We start from the raw sequence: 21,688 nt of genomic DNA, 5'->3' as shown, positions 1-21,688 counted from the left end.
TTTGCCTGTTGCTTGAGTTCCGGTTAACTGAGAGCTTATTGTATTGGGGACTTTATGTAAAGCAGTGTTGACAGTGACAGTATATCATTTCAGCATCATGTATATTTATGTTAAGCTTTTTAACCAGAAAAAAAGTCCTGCAATGCACACATACTTGTTAAATGGAGTAACCTGTGAGAAACAGATTGGTTGTCATTTTTTCAGCCTTCTAATAAGCAAATGTGGTGTGTAAGTATTACATGTAGGTCTATGTGATAAATGTTATTAACAAATCATTGTTTTGGTGACTAAACTGTATTATGAAAGAGAGCTTTATGTTAGCACTGAGAAAACAGATTTGAAGTGAACTTACCTTGGCATGCAAGATGTTGTAGAACTCTACAAGCCTTCATTTCAAGTTCTAAGCAATCTACATGGGTCTTCATGGCACAAATCACAGACTGTGTTATGTCAGGGATGTACGATAAAGCTAAGGAGAAATATTCTTATTAGAATGCCCTAAGTATTGATTAAGCACAATAATAAATACAATATTCAAATACAATCTTGTGACACTGTTCCTCCTTCTAGTTAAAGAACACTAATCTCAATACTTAAACATTGCTATTTGGCAATCATACAGAAGTTATCTAAAGCTGTATTCCTTTCATGAATGCCTCCTTGAAAAAGAGATACATTTATCAGATAGTCATTTCATAACTAAGTCAGACTAAAATTGTAAACCAGGCTTATGTCCCTTGCATTTTATTTCCACAGGTTAAACAAACTTAAGTATAAAAATGTATTTACTAAATAGCTACACACAATGAGACTGTTTAATAAAAAGTTACAAGGAAAAACAAAAGAAACAGGAAATTATATTATTATTTTCTGTTTCCATTTATTCATGAAAAAGTTTTATACAATGATACTGTCAGGGATGACAGGTGCCACTCTTAGATTGACAGCTAAGTGGCAATTTCAAAGTCCTCTTCACTATGTTAGCAATACTGTACTTTTGTAGATATTTGTAGCATAGGTGATTGAAACAGCAAACAATGTTTTAGTCAGGCTACAATGCTAACAACATGACAGTGAAAAATGAGGTGGAGAAGTTAAAGAATGCTGCTATGTCGTGTATTATATTGGCATAGAGAAAATAATTTTGTAACTCCAGAAGGAAAACATAATGCATATATGTTGATTCCAAAATGGCAGCCACGTTATCAGGGTGTGCTTTTGCTAAATCTGAGTCTTCTGATTTTTAAGTTATTTTCACAATGTTTCAGTGACTGATTGAAACTGACTGAAAAATACTTGGGACTATATTTTACTACTGTCTGTTGTTACTTTTTTCAACTTTTTTCCCATACTTTAGGAGATTTATAGCTGTTTTATTTTCCCATACTCTACAAGTTTCTACAAACCTGTAGTCTGTTTTTTCACCAGCATAACTAGCAAAACCCAAACAAATGGAATATTAATACCAGAGGAAGAAACTAAACCCAAAAGGCATACAACTTCAGAAATGGAAGAGTGAAAACTTGCTTTTTTCAAAATCTTCTGATAGAAATCAACATCTTACTGAAAAAAATCATTACAACCATTACAGTTAGCTATGGGAAAATGTCTGCACAACTCAGTGATATTAACAGTACGCTGGCTGAATTTGTTTTAGGATTGTGGAATATAGGACAATAATTGATAATTTTTCTGTGGACATCTGGAATTGAACTGCATCTGTTAAAACTGACTGATCTAGAAGCAAGCTTGCCTGAAAAATGTCTTTGGAAACCTACCAGATGATATTTAAAACATCCTCTTCCAATTTACTGAAATCCCAAAGGCAAAATAATCCTTCAAAATAGAAAGGGCATGCACAGCCCTTTATATAAAGTCTGCTTTTGACTCTCTGGGGATAGTTTTCATCAAATTATTAAACCTTCAATATAAAAGTCAGAATCATTAAAATTGTCAAGCAATCAGTCTTTACTTGGCAAAAATGTCATCTGAAGGCATTCATATGGAACGTAAATAATTAAAAAGGCAATTTTCTCATTTGTTGGCAATTCCTAATTGAAAAGAACATTCATTTTTAGATGTTCTTTTGAGCTATTTTTTTTTTTTTGCTGTAACTATTACAAATATGGAATAGCTGAGTGCCAAGCAACAAAGGTACTTTTTGACAAGTGTTTAGCATTCAACCCTCATTGGAAATGCTTGTGCAGCCATCTGCCTAGTGACGTAGCTTTCTAGGCTGATTTCTGATGCAGTTTTGATACTGCTTATTGTACTGCTAATCAAGATACTGCAGCTCCTAGAAGATGTGGTTTTCATCAGTGGGTCCTTCAAGTAATCTAACACTTTCATTGAGTCTAATGTTTACCTACTGCATCATTTATAGAAGCCTTTCTTTTATATTTTCTTCCTGATGACATACCCAACAAATTGCTAGATTTCTTCTCCAGCTTGTAAGGTTATGTTAATTTGCAGGGAATAGTGTCTGGAGTTCTGCTTGTGCTGCACAAAATTTAAACTGTCCATTAACATACACAGCACTTCTCAGGTTGTTTTCCTCATGTGTTTTCTTTGTTTACTACTGTTCCTTAATGTATTCTTTTACTGTTTTTCTCCTTAACACTGGAACTGTGTAATTAAATACTGTTTTGTAGATGTTTAAAATACCAATTAAAAAGCATTTACAAAACAGTATCTACTTTCTGGAAAATCTATGTTATTTTAGCTTCTCTTGCACCCCCTCCCCCCCCAAAAAAAAATGGTTTCCTTTTCTTAGCATGCAGCTTATGTGCCTGCGATTTGTCTTGATAGCATTTGTGGTTGGCCAATGTACAATAAGCAGTGGTTATATTGAGCATGTGCAAAAGATTCTTGTCTTGAACCTGCTTACATCACTGGAGCTTTTTATCTACTTATACTACAGATTTAGACAAGATTCAGTAACACACTCTGGGAGTCCTACAAATTTAAAAGATTGTAAACAGAACCTAATTTTTCATATTAATACACTGTATTACTGCAGACTGAGCTGACCTGATATTGTTTTACTCTTGCTGTTCCATCAGGGGTGCTTGTAACTTTTTTCTTATTTTTGATTTTGTAGTTCTCCACTGCACTTTCATTTATCAACCAGTTTTTCACAATAAAACAGAGTGCTGACATTCACTACATAACGTATCCCACTTGTTTTGCCAGACAAAATCAGCATGAGAGTTAGTTTCAAAAGGAGGTAAGGTCAATTTTTCAAGAACAAAGTTGAGATGTCAGGGAGGAGGAATTTGCTTCTGAGGGGAGTTCATAAGCAGCACACCTTTCATAAACTGGTTGACCACAAAAAAGACAAAAGAGGGGTATCCATGTGTAGACAGACTGAGATGCTTGCAAAATGCACTTTGAGAGAAACATACAGCAAACCATCCTAGGTCACATAAATATTTAAAAACCAGAGGGGTCAGAGTACTTCCAGGAGTTCATTTACTATTTAGGTACCACCTAGAAAACTTCCACTTGTAAATGCAAGATTTTCTTGTTGCTGGTTTTCTTGCCTACTTAGATATTTGTTGCACATCCTCATGGAACAAGCACCTAAAATGTATCAAATAGAATCATCCAGACTGTCAGGTACAGTTGCTCTGGGTTGGGGTGGACCATTTGCCCCAGATGCTGTGTGAGTATATCCAGTCTATGAAGAAAGCTGTGGTAATTGTCCTTGGCCAATATTATTAAAAAGGGAGAACCAACTTTGCCTGGGGCAAAAGGGGGGTACTACAGTAATCTTTGATAATTTTTTTTCCTGAATATTTAGAATTACCTTGGGAATCATTGAAAATGGTGGAAATAACATACAGGTATATTTTTGACCATGGGAATGATAAAGCATTTGTCTTCCAAGAATGGCTGCAAGAATGTCTTGAAAATAAATGTTTCAGTTGTCTGTTTTGAAAGGAGGTGAAAAGATCTACTTGTTGTATTCCCCATGTCAGGATCAAGTCCTGGAAGACCTCTACATGGTGCTTCCATTTGTGAGAGTCTGTCCATGATCTGCTTAGTCTGTCTACCACTGTGCTTTGCTCTGATGGAAAGGATGAGGCCAGAAGAGCCAGAAAATGCTGTAGGTTTTGACCTTGTATCCCTTTGGTTGTTAAGGAATCACATCATGGTAGTGTTGTGTGTGTGACCACTAGAAGAGGACCTGGAATCCAAAAGTGGTGAACACCTTTAAAGACATGAATCACTGCCAACACTTCTTTTACACTTGTGTGCTTTGGCTTGTCCTGAGGACCGCACAAGCCTTGCACTTGATTTTCCATGGATATTGCTCCCCATGGAAAATCTGGAGAGTCCATCTGGATAGAGTGGACAGGGTCTGAAGAGAGAAAAGGAGTCCTGGATTTAGAGACAGTTAATCCTCCACCACTGTAGTTCCTTTTCAAAAAATATCACCAGATGATATTTGTGAAGGTGTTGAGTCCAATAATTATTCAAATACCATTGAATTCTTCTTATGTGTAGGCTGGCTAGTGGTATCATGAGGATTAGTGATGCCATGAGGCCTAGAATTTTGTGGAATTCTCTTGCTAAGGCCATGTCTAGAAGAGATAAATCAAAGAAAATGCCCTGATAAGACAGAACTCTGTTTCTGGCAGGAAGGCCATTGTTATTACAGTGTCTACAAAACATCCAAGGAAAACAATTTATTGAGAGGGTATGAGGAATGACTTTTGAAGGCTTGATTTGAAGCCTAAGTGGGAAAGGAGGGGCACAACCTTGCCTAAGAACTCCAAGCACCGGGATCAGCAAGTCATATAAATAAGGAAAAATGTGGATGCCTAGGGTTCTGCAATAAACAATCACTGGGGTCAGACACTCTCTAGATACAAGGTGAAATAGACAGCCCAAAGGTTAATGCAAAAAAACTGATGATGTAAGCCAGACACAGCAAATCTCAAAATGTTCCTGAAATTATGATAATAAGCATCCTTGAGATCTATAGTCACCATGAAACCGTGGTCTCACAGCAATGCTAGAATTGACTGCAAGGTCAGCATTTTGATTTCTGGAACCTTTACAAAGGTACTTAGAAAGGATGAATCTAAGATGCCTCCAGGAATGCTCCTTTTTAGTTAACAAAAAAAAATATTCTGAATTAAAATCCTTTGCATTTTTGGATTGCATGCACTGGTTATATGATCCCTGCATCTACTATGTGTGGAGCACTGAAGGAAACAGTTCTGTCTGGTCTGGAGGGTGTGGAGGAATTCCAAGTATATCCTCTCCAAACTATTCTCAGAACCTATTTATCTGAGACTACTTGCATCCAGACTACATGGTTAAGAGAGATCCCGGGGGGAGGAAGAAGCGAAGGGGGTGCACGCTGACTTACCATTTCATTCTTTTGCAAGGGATTGACTCTTTTCTGGAAAAGAACCCTTGTTTGGCTTTGAAAAATTATCCTCCTGCCATTTCTTTTTGGATCTCTGACTTTTATTTGACTGGGACTTTTGTTTGTTCTGCCCCCTGCAGAAAGGCACCTTGTTTGAGGAGAACGTGGTTATATGAACCATCCTAGATACCTCATATATTACTTTGCTTCTGTCATCCCACCATTTGAAAATCTGTGTAACACAGGGTCTAACTACAAATTCAAAACATAAAGGTGCTGTGACACTGCCAGTCCTGCTATCTACTCATATGTAAATAATCACAATAATAAACTTGTCTACATGTGTAAAGAGAACCATTACATTATCTAAACCCCATCCATTTTCAAGGAGGTCATTTTGGAGGAGGAGGAATTTTGGAGGAAAAAACATTTTTTTTGAGAGGTTGGGACAGTTGAGAGTTTTGAGTGATTCTAATCTACAAAGTCAAAGTAATGTACCAGGAAATCTCTCAACGTTTATTCTCTTAGCTTTCTGCCCTATTTATCCTTCTCCTCTCATATCTTATTCTACCTATTGGTGCCCTCTCTCTTCTGCTTACCTGTCTCCTTCATTAATTCCTCTCCTACCTCAGTAATTATCCTCTGCTCTCTATCCCTCTTCAATCCCTGGATATCTTTATGTTATCCCTAATCTGTCTTGGAGCCCTCTTCTTGGTCCCTTGGCCTTTTGACAACCACTAAAAGCCACCTTGGTACACACCCTTTATCGGTACCTCTGACCACCTTATGACCACCTCTTTACTTCCAATAGTTTCCCCACTTAAATAAGTCACTTCCTCCCTCACAAATCAACTTCCTCACTCAATGACCACAGTCGAATACTTACCAGACAGAGCCAAGACTTGGATCTGTTGGTCAACTAATTGAGTCCCTTTGTTTCCTTCCTGACTCCCCCCTGTGGATGTGGATCCACCACTCCATCCACCAAGGTCCATCCATTCCCAGTCAGGTGAGCAGATGAGCTCAGATTGGCCAGGAGGTCTCAGAGGGTCTTCTCTCCCCTCTCCCATCTGGATCCTGGGCATATTCTCCAAGGACTCAAACTTATCTCCCTCCCCCTCTTCCTCCTTGTGTCTCTTGCAGGTCCTGGACTTCCAACCATTTAGCAATCAACCTACTACATTACTATGGGTGGACTGGTGAACTTCACTGGAACAAACTCTCTGTGGTCGTGTGCTGTGTCAAACTGACCCAACCTGAAGGACCATGAGGGATTGCTGCTGGCTGCTGGATCCCCTAGTTAGCCTTTTTTTTTTTTTTTTTTGTCTATGGTTTCTCTAGTCTTCCTGTGTTCTTCTCTAGGTGGGTGTGGGCTGGGTGGGTGTGTGGGTGTGACCCAGGTCTGAGTTTGTCTCAGTTCTAGGCCCCCATCCATCCCTCTTTGGGAGGGCCTGCCTTCCAGGTTATTGAGAGAGTTATTGCCTCAGCAGGCTCACAGTTGGCACCATCCCCGGAGTGTCACATCTATGTATCCTCTGGTTAGCAGCTGTCACAATCTACTACATCGGGGCAGCAGGCACAACAGCAGCAAGACACTCTGCTGCAGGGTACCTTCTCTTCGGAGTCCTCCTCAGATTTCCCCCTGATGAGCCACCCTAAAAGAGATTGTGCAAGAGGAAGCACCTAGATTCTCTGGAAGAATCTATCATGAGGATACAGATTACAATGAAGGGGAAGGGTCCCCAAGGTCACCCCCTGAAGATGTCTCCTTTGGAGACATACCGGAAATCTTAAAACAGAGGGGTGACTGGAAGTCCACAGACCCTTCCTCTGAGGAATCTGTCTTCCTGAAGGCATTAATTGCCTGACCTTCTACTTCTTGGTTGACCCCACCTGCCAATGAATTGGTCAAGTTCATCATGCAGCATGTGTGGAAGGCCTCTGACACTATAGAGCCAATCACCTGGAGACAGGACAAATTTCCATCTGCACCAGAAGATCACAAATGTAACATATACCATATTGAAGGATGACCTAACCCTACCGATCATCATTAGCAGCCTGATCTCTACAGTGCCACCTTGTTTGCATTGTCATGCTACCTTGGTAACATTTTGCACATTCTGTGAAGGGGCTCATCTGCCACACAAGCTCCAATTTTTTTTCACCCAGCATGTCACATATGGCAGCTCAAACCACCTGTCACAAACTGAGACCCAGTATTTCTGCAACAGGTCATTTATGCAGAGGAATGAGAGAACATGAGAACTCACTTCTTAGGCATCATTAGCACTGCTGTCAGAAATAGTGTCCACCACATTAGGAGGCCTTCTCCTGTGGTGTTGCACTACAACTACATTATGGATATGCACAGTAGGGAAGTTTCTTATGATACTAACTGTAAATTAACACCTCCAAACACTGCATAACTAAAGCAAGTAAAGAACTGTGTAAAATAATGCTAGTATGTGTGTGTGATGAAATATCAATCTTATCGCATTTGTTTCCCAATGATCTAAGGCTTATGATAAAATAGCAATGTGGGACAACTGCAATGATGATTAGAAAATGCATTCCAACACAAGCATATACTGACCTAGTGAACCAGTCAAATAGCTATAAATGCATATATCTGATGCTGGCATGACATAAAGCCCTGCAACCAGTACTTGTCACTATTAGGATCAGAAATGCGATCATGACTGTTCAATAAGGTAAAGTCTATGGCGCCTATAATCAGTGTTGTTGACTGTCCAAAAAGGCTATACCTTTGAAAACTTGAACATTACATACATGACATTACATATTAAAACAACTCCATGACCCCAAGAGAGAAATATCTTAAAGAAAGGAATCACAACTGGTGCACACTTACAAACCACACCAGCACTGCTGTTCTCTGGAAAGCAGCAACTGGGGAGTTCATCTTTGCTAAGGTTAACACAAAAATATGACACCTTATCCATTGTTAGCAAAGTGAGGTTTAGGGAAACCTAAGTTCAGAATATCTTTATATTGGACAAAATTTAGGATATAAATATTAAAGCAATCTAGCCACCAAAGTCAAAGGCAAGAACAAGATTTTCTGTGGTTATGTTGGGAAATTCAAAGAAACTAATTAAGACTGAAACATTCTACAGTAAACATCAGTGTGTTCTCCAGTCCAAAGGAGATATCAAGTATTTTTGCAGATAAGTTAGAAGTTTGGAAGATCCTCTTTTGAACACAGGGACAATGCTGCTATACATTTCGGAAGATATAATTATAACACATTTTTTAAATAAACTCCACTGGTCATGATGGCATTTGTAGCAGCTTCTTACACGGGGTTAAGAATCACTTGAGTAAACTGTTTCTGGTTGGTTCCAATTCACAGTGAGTGTGTCATTTGGGTCCTAGTGATTATATATCTAAAAGCCCCAAATGTATGCTATGTACAGCAATATGATAGTAATGGAGCTAACTCAAAGAGAAACAAATAAATTGTTCCTCCTTGGCCTGTATTTTATTTTGTTTATCTTTTGTTACCAGGATGTCCACTTTGTTTTGAACCATTTTTATTTGAGGCCTGCTTGACTAAAGGTCCCATAAGTATTCTCTGTTTACAAAGAAATACAGTATGCACATTTCAACAAAGCCAATATCATTTTTAGCAGCAAATTATGAAATACATAACTTTAATAATAATAGTATATATATATATATATATATATATATATATATATATATATATATATATATATATACATATACACATATATACTGAGTAGTATGAGTAATGTATGTATATTAGTGTAAAATATTATATACATAGTTAAAAAAATACAATGTAGAATATTTCTACTTGAACAACTGTAGACTTTCTATGCTAGATGTGCAAGTATGGATGCACTCTTTGAAATACATATGTGTGGTGTTCACTTTATTTACAAAGATTAAGGTCCTTCATACTGTCAAGATCAGTGATATGTTGAAGATACATTAAAATACACTTAGTGACTGAATTTCTAGAAAGAAAAACAAACAAAGGTGTGGAAGAGGTGAAGTAGGTTGGAAGCTAAGTTGCAGTCAAGCATATTCAGATTATGACATGTTTTTAACTGGTAGAACTTGTTTAGACTTCATCCATTCTTAGTTGCTTAAATACTTTGCTATTATACACCTTATACGCCTAAGGGTTAGCACTCAAGTAAAATTGCTTAACTGCACTCCACAGGGTCAGGACTTGATTCATTGACTTAGTTTGAACAGACAGAAGTCAGAATGTACAGGCTGTTATGGTTTTGTTGAAATAAGGTTTACTCTATTAACTTCATTGTACAGGCTGTTATGGTCTTGTTGAAATAAGATTTGCTCTATTACCTACATAACATTATGTTTGAGGGGAAATTACAGCTGTCTTGGAAGAAGACCATATTATGCACACAGCCTACCTGGATCTGGCTAAGGCTTTTATATTGTACGTCACAAAAATACTGCTAGTGAGTTTAGCATTCTAACAGTAAATGAGTGTACTAATGATTGGGTCAACCAGTGGTTATGTAGTATAACATAAAAAGTCCAAGTAGAAAATCTTCCATTGTAAACTGCCTATATGATCAGTGGTGTTATGCATGGCTTTGTAATAGGCATCCTACTATCTGGGAATTTTTTTTTCTGGGCTCAGGGTAGGGAGAGAACTCTGGATTACTATATATGCAGATTACTACAAACTTGTTTATACAGTTACATTTCCTGTTACATCAGGTGTGCTATACATATAAGATTAGATAAAATATACCCCTGGTGTAATGACAACAGCTTCTTTTACATACTAAAAACTCACCATAATTTAATTTAGGAAAATTATTCTAATTTGAGTAAACAAGCAGCTATTAAAAACTGATGACGCTATCAGAAATTTTAAGATGTCAGTGAATAACAAACTTATATTTGCCAAAAGCTTGGCTATAGTACTCAGGAATGAAGAAGATTCTTATATGATAACTCAAGGCCAAGTCTAGCCAAAGTTATTGACCCTCTATACACCCCATTTATCTTCACCATTATGAATATACTTCTGCCACTGGAAATTTTACAACCGAATAGAAATTTCAAGCAGAAGAGGCTCTTGTGTTAGAACAAAATACCTGCTCATTAGGACTATAGGAGTTGTTGGTATTTTCAGAACTATTTATTTATTGAGAATTATTTATTGGACAAGTTCGTCCCAGTACCCATTTTATGTATATGTTTGTCTTTTCGGCTTTTCCCGGTTAGGGGTCGCCACAGCGGAACTCTGGTCCGCTAATGATTGGCAGTCGATTTTTATGGTGCCGAGTTGCCAGCCCAACCTTCAGCGAAGGCACGCCCAGTCACGCATGTCTTTCGGAGGCCACTCGACCACAGGGAGGACACACACATATTTATATATGTATAGGGCTTCATGACTGGGACAATGATTAATACAGCACATGTACACAAACACTTATTATACATACATATATGCACATTATCTTGATGCAGTGCTAAGGCATCAGTAGTTCCTATGTGTTTTTCTACTGTGAATCTGTCCAGTGGCAGATTGTCAAGTGTGACTATATACATCTGTCACATCATATGCATGTTGCTGATCTATATGTAAGTGTACAACAGATAATATACTACATATGTACACATGTTGATCTTTAGGTGCATGCAGCTTCATGTACATTCACACATTTGTACAACATATATAATGCAGTGCCCTTCAGTATACATATTGTTTAGGTATATTTCTTTATTTTTTTAATGCACATGCTATTCATGTTTAGTCGCATGAACAGTTATGCATGAAAACATCTGTCGCATTTACCAGTGATGATGATTCTTGTACCCATATATTCCCACTGTATATGTCACTTGTACATAATGTCATGCTATGTTACTCATGCATATATGTGTATGTCAGTTAATGTATAAGATGCATTTTAGTCCTTACGATTTATTTTTTACATGCATGCATATGCATTTGCGCAGCCCATTCTTAGGTATGTGTTTTATGTTATGCATTACCCTCCCTACGTATATCTGTCCTTTGTGTATTTGACTAGCTTATACCCATTCACTTTTGCATAACACCACCTTATCTCTATTTTGTGTTATTTTTATGTTTTAGTGTTGCCTCTTTTGATCTGTCATCCATTACACATCAAACATACTCTACCCTACCTCTTCATTATTGAAAAAAAAGTGTTGGTATCTAGACAGAAAACATAGACTTCATCTCAGGCTAACTAATATAGTTCCTTTTTCCAGTTTCACACATAACCTTTTCCTCTTTCCTGTCTTCTATTTATGAAAGTGCTTTGCCTTGACATATGATGCTCACATGTCAGGTACCCTCACACATTTCAATCTATCATGTTTGTACTATGCCTGTTATAAGACCACATAAAATGTGTAGGTGGGTATCTTGTTTAATGGTACTGTCAGGAAAAAGGATTTTAGCAGGGTTGGGGTTAGGGGCCACACTTATGTATGCCAACCCTAACCCTAAACCTGCCCAAGCCCCAAACCTACTCTACAAATATTCCTTTCTCCAATATACCACTATGCAAAAAGAGTGTGCTTGCATGCTTTCACATTAGTGACAGGTTTTTGTTTTTTGTTTCATTTCCTTTTGTGATCAGTGTAGTTTTAGTAAGTTTTAATTTGATATAAGTGTGTTTTTGACAAGCTGTCATCAATATAATGTGAATGTTATGCATATTGATTATAAATATGAGTGTGTGTGCATGTGTGTGTGTATCTCTAGATATAAATATTTACATATCTATATTTTAGTGTATTTGTATATAGTTTATATATATATATATATATATATTTGTTTGTGTGTGTCTGTGCTAAAACATACGTGTACAATTTCATTTTTATTTGCCGTGTTGCACATATTTGACTTGTGAATATCACACGACAACTTCTATATGTAGATCAGCATATATAGATTCATTAGTACAAACTTTAGCCATTATCATCAGCCCCCTTTTTCCCATTTTTTTCTACATGGGGTCGGGGTATTGTGTTAACTGTTGCCAGCTCTCTCGATTCAGTGCCACACTCCTGCTTTCATCAACACTCATGCCTGACTGTCGCAGATCTTCTTTCACACAATCCATCCACCTCTTTGCTGGGCGTCCTCACTTCCTCTTACCTTCTTCCTGTCTGTCCCAAATCTTCCTCACCAGATTGTCTTCTGCTTTTCTACACGTGCCCAAACCATCATAATCTGTTCTCTTTGATCTTTTCTGCAATAGGAGCTACTTTTGCTTCTGCTCTTATGTCCTCATTTCTTGTCTGTCCCACAGTGTGCCTCCTACCACCTTTCTCAAGCACTTTATTTCTAGCTTCTTCAACTGTTCTGCCTTTACTGCCAAGGTTTCTATACCATACAGTAGTACTGCTCGCGCCACTGTCTTACCTTACTTTTCAGCTTCTTTGGCATTCTTCTGTCATAGACTACACCTGATACTCTATGTCAGTTGGCTGCAGCCCCTCTGATTCTAGCTTTGACCTCTTCATTCAGACTACACTACAGTTTAGCCATGTGGCTTTAATATTCATATGTAAATGACATTGCTCTATTTGTTGTTAAGTCACAGAGGTATCCTTTGGCTGTAGATCTGAGTTTGGGGCAGCACACTACTCATGCCAAATGGTTCACTTGCAGAACTTCTCTTTGGACATCTTTTGGAGATATAGGCTATATTATAAGATATATATGTCAAGCCCATCAAGCTTCACCAAGGTTCTTATCATACTTTTCCTGAATGGCACTATCTGCAACACTGCCCTGCTTACCATGTATATATATATATATATATATATATATATATATATATATATGTATATATATATATATATATATATATATATATATATATATATATATATATATATATATATATATATATATATATATCCATTTATATATATGGCTCTTCTTCACTGAAAACTCAATTCACTGAAACACAGTTCACTGAAAGTTATATATGGCCTTTTCCCCACTGTTGTGTGACCCTGGAGTTAGTGTATATAATAAGGGGGGGGTGTGGGGGCACCGCCCTCCACATTGAGGGATGTGGGAGGCATGGCCCCCCACATATTTTGTATATATATATTAAGTTCAGAAAAATTGGAATTGCAAGTATCCATGTATATAGTTCAAAATATTTAGAAACAGGTGGGGGGCTATGCCCCCCACACCCCGATGTTGCTATGCCCCCCACACCCCGATGTTGGGGGCAGTGCTCTCCACCCCCCCTTACTATATATAGTAACTCCAGGGTCGCACAACAGTGGGGAAAAGGTCATATATAACTTTCAGTGAAATGTGTTTTAGTGAATTGTGTTTTCAGTGAATTGAGCTTTCAGTGAATTGTGCACAGTCAAATGTGTTTCAGTGAAATGTGCTTTCAGTGATTAGTTCTAGACCCATATATATATATATATATTTATATATATATATATATATATATATATATTTATACATACATATATATATATATATATATATATATATATATATATATATATATATATATATGTGGGTCTATGTCAGAAGATCGAGTTTTCAGAAACTTGAAATTTATATGGTCAAGACCATATGATCGAGTTTCTGAAAACTCAAACTTCAAGAAAAAGACAAAAAAACACAAAAATCTACTTCTTTTTATGTTTTTGCAGGGTGGCAAGTCCCCTTGCACCCCCCACCCCCTGCAAAATATATATACCAACTCTGAGATCACACTACAGTGGGGAAAAGGGTAAAATTCCTGATCCTCACTGCACCACGATCTCCATTCAAAAGTTTTGGGTTTTCAAAAACTCGATCATATGGTTTCAATTTGAGTTTGTGAAAACTCGATCATCTGATAGGGGCCCATACACACACACACACATATATATATAATATATATATATATATATATATATATATATATATATATATATATATAGAGAGAGAGAGAGATAGATATAGATATAGATAGATAGATATATATAGCATTAAATTTTAATCCTACAAACATTAGAAACCTTTGTAGCCCATGTTTAAAATTTTTGACTAGAAAAAAACAGGGTATAAGCTGCTAATTAATTAATTCCAAACCGCTTTATAAGTTGAAGTTCTTTTAAGGTTTGTGAGTGTTAAGACAAAAAAAGTAAACTTACATGCAGCTTTCTTTTAAATATGTCTCATGACTGAATATATTGGCTTGATTACAAACTGCCTATACTTTGATTAATATGGTTAAAAAAAATTACATTATTATAATTATTATTTTGTTATGGACATTCATTAGGTAGATTTGATTTAAATGGTTAAAATATCACATTATTATAATTATCATTCTGTTATGGACATTCATTAGGTAGTAACTCATATGATTAATGACATGGGTTTCTGGAGCAGCTGTGGACTCTAGGATTAGCATGTTACTTTGTTTAGTGCCTTCAAATCAGTATAAGCTCAGTGACTTTTGGTAGAGTTATAAAATTGTATTTGTTTCTTCTAAGCTAAAATATCTTATTACCAAACACTTGTATTTGCAGTTGCATTAACATTTAAATAAATTACCTTGGTCATGTCCTTATTAAAAATATTTTGATTTTGGTCTAGTCACACAGCTATAACCCACTATGCATTTTTATTTTATTTTTCCTGCACAGCAGGTTTTACAACTATATGGAAGTTCATGTCCCATTGTACTTCTGCTCTCCCTTTAGTATATAATCCTGAAAATTTTTTTTTTAAACTTTTACTAGTAATACATAATTAATTTATCCTGTTTTTTCCATTTTATTCTCAATTGCAAAATGCACTTTGCAGCACTTAAAAGCTGTGCTCTTGTTACCCATACTTACTGGCTATGATTCTGTAAAATACTCAGTGCTTGCACTATTTGTCTAACATGGTGAGAAAATATGATTCACAAGTAAAGCTACAGTGAGTAAGACCTCATTATTTGCTCTTTACCATGTCTCCAAACTGAACACTGTGCTGTCAGACCAGACTGCACTATTACGCTCCCTATGGGCCAATACATAATGTTCGCAAAGGCACTCCCCTACACAAACACATATATTCAGTTAAGTTAGTGTTGTTGTTTAAACTAAAAAAAATAATCACTCAGTTTCATGGGCTATTAGTTGTATCTACTACACCAATTTAAAAAAACTGTGACTCAGTCATTAAAACATAGATTCATAGCTAGTTACTACTACAAGAGAGTATTGAGAAGCCTAATCCAATTTTCCAAAAGCCCTAGAGTAGTATATGATTAAAGTGACTTATTTAAGAGTCACACAATGGGTAAATTAAGGCTGAGGGATTCAAACCCTGGATTACAAGATGCTGCTTGTTAATAGTTCATAGCCTTAATCCTACCAAAACTAACATTCCAGACACAATGAACAACAAAGATAGTGTAGGAACAAACAACAACGAATCCAACAGTGATATTCAACACTAAAAAGTCCAAGGAATGCCTCCGCACACCAGCAATGATACGACCTGTATTTATTTCCAATACAACAAACAAATGTGCAGAAAAAAAGAAACAGCTGATAAACAAACAATTTAAATAAAACGGATTTAGCGCTTTCTTCCACCTACAATGTGGACTTCTTCAGAATCAACAAACAATTCAGCAAGGACCAATTTATCAACTTCTTGGCACCAAAATTTAAAAATTCCTTGTAAATTTTAAAGGTGTACTACCTGTACCTATTCCTAATAATTGTGTATATATACAGGAATGTTCGCAAATATAAATCTCATACAACAGTAGAAACTAAAATAAATACTATCTAATGATAAAAATTAATAATAATAAATACAGGTATTGAATGTGTATAAAGTATAAAATACAAAATATATAGTGTGACTCATGTTAAATAAAGAATTACAATATATACAGGCATAAATTCTCAATTAAATGAACTCCTATCGCTGAACTTATATATTCAATGGGGAATATTTAATAAAAAACTCATATACATATTAAAATTCATATACATATAAAAATTCATATACATGTAAAAATTGTTGTGGAATTAGAATGAAAATGTCTTAAAGAATATAACCATAGTATAAATCTCAAACAACTTTCTATATTAAATTACAATAAATATGATACTAAAAAACTAGTCATTTCTAAAAATATCTTTGGTAAAAATATTAATTGCACTTGTAAATAAATGAAAAAATAATAAATGTGTATATAATACTAAATAGACTACATAAAACTAAAAAAATCATCAATACTAAATTTCCTTACAATCTGTACCTATGTTTTAATAGTCAATAGTGGTTTTATATTAATGTATTCGTTTAGACCCGGTGATGTGGCTGCATCCGTAAGTATTTGCCATCTAACTTCCTTTTCCGCTAAAATGGCCTTAATATTTCCCCCTCTATTGTTCACCTTAACTTGTTCTAAAATGGCAAATTTAAACCTGTGACTGTCATCAGTATCTGCCACACTAACATTCCAGACACACTGAATGACATTTCAGTCCTCTCCCATCTCTAAGTGATTTCTGCCCACTACTACAAGCAGAAGCACAAATCTCCACAAAATCCAATCAAAATGTACTTCAGATGCATATTTGACAAAGACCTTCATATTTAACTACTCATAATGGACTGGACAGTCTTTATCTGTCAAGATAACAGTAAGACAGCTAACACCCTTATTTAAAACATTCTCATACTTCAAAACAACATCTTCTCCTTGAGCCAACTAATATTTAGTTGATGAGAAAACTAAAACAGTCACTAAAACTCAGAGATGAGACCTGCTCAAAACTGAAAGGTATCAAGAGAATGATTCATCAACCTTTGGTATCTAGCCAAGAAATCCGTCAGAAGGCACAAATCTTCCTTCCTTCAAAATGAACAAACCTTTACCACACTAAACATTCTGGAAATGTGATATTCATCTCGTGGGCAGATTCAACAATAACACCCTACTACAAAGTACCAAAAGTCCTATTTTATCATAAGATTTCATTAAATAGTTCAGCCATATGCCCTTTTGCCCATTCCTGCTGTCATTGTACCCTAACTAGACCCAAGATCCCATTCTTCACTCATTGTTCATAGGTAATTTCTAGGCTAGCTGCCCTTGTGGGCCATTTTAGGCCTAGTCTGTTTTCCTTTCAAAGATGAGACTCAAACCTGTACCTTGTGTTTATGAGGTAAACACCTTAACTACTTTACCCACCCCCAACCAAAAACAATGCATCAAAGCTTCCCTGACAAGGAATCAAACTCAGGCTGCAGCAGTGAAAGTGCTGAATCCTAACCACTAGATCACGAGAGGCTTCTCTACTGTATTTCAACAATCAAATAAAATGATATTGGAGATCTACTTGATAGGATATTTGATGATCCCTCTGTCAGAACAGAGGGCTTGTACCACCATTTCATTAAAACATGCCTAGACTGCATCATTATTCTATTTAAATTTATAAATAATCTATCTCTTTGTCAGAATTATGTTCATGTCATTTGGAAAACTAAATTACAGTACAGTTTACTAACATATACATGACAAACTGCCTTTCTAATGCAGCCCATTAGCACCTTATCCAGCCTTGGAAAAATTCTAGAAAAAATGGCAAATATCCATTAAAACTTATGAACTCCACTTAGTAAACTAGTGTGGCTTTTTGTCTGCTAGCAGTATTTTTGCAGTTCAATGCAACTTATGAGAAGATGTTTAAACAAGTAAGTACAAGAGCCAATTAACAACAGCAGTATTTACTAACCTCACTAGTGGCTTTGACTTAGTTGATCGATAACTTTCTATTTCTAACCACATATTTACAAAAACATATATATTATGTCTTCCAAATCTACTGCTCTCTACAAAGCAAAGGTTCTCCTCAGTGTTCCAACTTGTCCCCCTCCTCTCTTCAATATAGAAAACAAGTTCCATGCATAGATTCCCATCATACCATGTGCTGATAACACAGTCATCTCTAGATTAGATCCATCTCCCACAACTATAAATAATCTCCTTTTAGAGGATCTAGAAATGTTTGTATACTGGCCTGTCATCAGAAAACTGATACTTAAATCAACAAAAATCAAAGCAGTGATCTTTGCCTCAAACCTGAAATTAACTCTAATTCCCTCAGTTTGGTATGTTATGTTATCAGTCATTTAAGCTAGCAACCAAAGACGACTTTAAAAAATACTGGTCCTGCCATTGTACTCACCCTCCCTGATTATTACCTACCTTTAATAGTACATTCAAACTAACTTACTAAAACTTACCATTAACTACTTCATCCTATACTTCCTATGCAACCTCCAAAGCTTCTTCTATACTGTCCTCCCTGAAATTCTTATGTAACCTTTTAAGTTTCTGCTACTCTGCATACAAAACCTTATGTTTACTCAACTCTCTTTTTAAACCAAAATATACAACGTATTCTACTTTTTTAACATTCTCCTTTTTGTTTATAGTACTATTTTTATCTGTCAACAATATACATGTATGTAGCTTACATATTGTAACTTCCAAAATTCTCTATTGCTATTTTTATTGAAATGTATCTATATTGCTATTTTTATTGCATTGTATATCTTTGGAGCTTTTTTCCCCGGGCCTCTGCTGAAAAAGGGCAATAGCTCAGCTGTACACTCCCAGTCAACAAATGTAAAATAAATAAATAATAATAAATACATATCTTTGAAACTAAAAGCATTTAGGTATCCAGGCCTTTGCTTAGACCAGATGCTTAGTTTTTATCTATACATCAGACATGCAAAACCTTTATTCCAAAATATTTTATTCTGTGTTTGGAAAATTTCCCACTTTCCATCCCAACCAGCCAGGGAAGAATAAGGCAAAAAATTCCTAATAGCTCAATAGATGATAAACTCCAATCACAGCTTCTACCTCGGAAAAGAACCTAAACTCCCTAAAAGCCACCCCAAACTTTATTTGGCATTTCATTACACGAGATCCCAGAGCAGAGCACCAGTCTTCTCTCTATAAAAAAGCACAATGTCTTCCAGTTTGGCTCCAACCTATTAAAGTACTAAAACAAGACTCATTCTCATGCTTAACAAGCAGACTCGCAGTGGTGAAAGAAGTTATAACCTGTGCTCACACCCTCATAGCACAATGCATACCACTGCAGACAAAAAAGATACTGTACCAAGCACTCCTTCTTAATATTAGGCCCAAAACCCTGGGATTTCATACCACCAAGCAAAAGAAACCTTAACAAGTAACCTAAGTGTAATTCCAGACTTAAAATACACCTTCTACAAATATCCAAATGTGCCTGCCTCAAACCCAGTGGCACATTGCCCCACACTAATTCATCTAATCAGAATCACTTAGATTAATAGTACTATAATTATTTAATTAATTATGTATATTTGTGTTTGTGTATATATTTATTTATTTAATGTTTTTAACTGGGTAAGTGGACTGGTTCAAGGACTCTTTTTCAGCTACACGCTGGGCCAGTTATGCAAATACAAAGTAAAACATTAATACTGGATGTATACATACAAAGTCCAATGTAGCATAAGAGTAAACATCTGATTCTGATTTGAGTTAATAAAATAATATTATACAGACTATTCTATCTATAATAATCTTGCTTCACTTCCTCACACACCCTCCAGCCTATAATAACCTCACTTTCTTATCCATGGCACTTCCACACCTTATTAAACAACGCTTACTCCTTCTCAACAGAAGCAACTTATTCTGTTATCAATATCCTGTCTGTGATGGACAGCTGCTTGTAAATATCGATGTATGTACACTTAAAAACTTGTAGAACTACTTCTGCTGTGCTCTCTTTGTTGTATTCTCAGTTGTACTGTTATCAGTTTGTATCATTTATTTGCTGTTATGCAACTTCCTTTTCTGACCTGCAATTGAGTTTGTGTTCACTGCGTTTATTTTTCTAGGCTGAACCTAAAATACATCCTTAAGGATCAGTATTATCTTCGTCTTCTTCTTCTCTTTCGGCTGTTCCCGTTAGGAGTCACCACAGTGGATCATCTGTTTCCATTTCTTCCTGTCCTCTGCATCTTGTTCTGTCACACCAACCACCTGCATGCCTTCTCTCACCACATCCATAAACCTTATCTTAGGCCTTCCTCTTTTCCTGTTACCTGGCAGCTTCATCCTTAGCATTATACTGCAGTTAAATATAAATAAATACAAAATACAAATGATACTTAGATGTACTTAAGTGATTATGCTTCCTTTCATCAATATAAAACAAATACTGTATAATTTAAAATCAGAGATTAAACTAAGTTTTTATATGGAAGCAATCATACAATGTTATACCTTTTCAAAAACTTTAAATACTCATTTTATAAAATGCTATAATTTGCATACTATACTACTCTTTCAAAGTTAGCGACTTTCTTTAAGAATTATTTGACAGAAATTGTTCAGTATATAGGTCAACAAATGTAGATAAATTTTTTAAAAATCAGGAATTACCTGGCTAAAGTCGAAAACCCCTTCCAACTTGATTATGTCGAATCATTCACTCCCAAATGTTATGCACATGTAAATAGTTGCATAGATGCATTTGTCCCACTCACAAATAAATACAATGCCAAATTCAAAAATAAAATCTAAATATAAACAGGCACTATGATAAAAAAAATTATTGTGCACAAAAATAAGTCTAACTCTCAAGATGCCAAAAAAACACTCTTGCTTAACTAAACATGGAACTCTGGACCCTGATCAAATCAACCAAAGCCAGATATGAGGTAAAAATAGTCACAGAGGTGAAGGACAACCACAAAGGTTTCTTTAATTATTTTAAAATGTCAGAAAAAATGTTGAGCATTGTACAGAACTAATGGCAAATTATATCACATGCTCAGACCTAGGGGACATAGCCAAGCTACTAGTGGACAAATTCAAATCAAACTTCACCCCCCCGAACTCAAATATTCTCAGATCACATTCCTACACATATACGCCCTCACTCAAATCACCCAAGAGCAAGTTCTCAAGGTGCTATCTAAGGCAATGAACATACATCTATGGGGACAGATAACATTCCAGGCAACTGATCAGCCTAAACCATGATTTGTCTAATCCCCTCTAGGAGCTATTCAATATCAGCTTCAAAACAGGCCTTGTGCCAGATGAATGGAGGACAGCAGCTGTCATTACCTTGCACCAAGGTAGGGCTTTAATGGACCACAGTAATTATAGATGCAATAGCTTGAGCAGTTTCATCTGTAAGGCTACATAAGGGATCACTATGAATTTAATATATAAG

The 21,688-nt window shown here is 36.0% G+C and overlaps 1 protein-coding gene across 2 annotated transcripts in view; it reads right to left on the bottom strand.

Moving 5' to 3' along the window:
- STKLD1 (serine/threonine kinase like domain containing 1) overlaps positions 1-21,688 on the bottom strand; it is a 636,164-nt gene that overhangs the window by 168,304 nt on the left and 446,172 nt on the right. For both annotated transcript variants that reach the window (XM_044057819.1, XM_044057820.1), the window contains one exon: positions 353-469. In XM_044057819.1, the coding sequence (XP_043913754.1) occupies positions 353-469 (117 nt within the window). The remainder of the gene's footprint in view (positions 1-352; positions 470-21,688) is intronic.

Source organism: Protopterus annectens, chromosome 16.part0 (genome assembly GCF_019279795.1).
Source record: "Protopterus annectens isolate FY-2018-M chromosome 16.part0, PAN1.0, whole genome shotgun sequence".
In the NCBI taxonomy this organism is placed as follows: Eukaryota; Metazoa; Chordata; order Ceratodontiformes; family Protopteridae; genus Protopterus; species Protopterus annectens.
The sequence above is the reverse complement of the archived record's forward strand: the minus strand, read 5'-3'. Positions and strand labels throughout refer to the sequence as shown.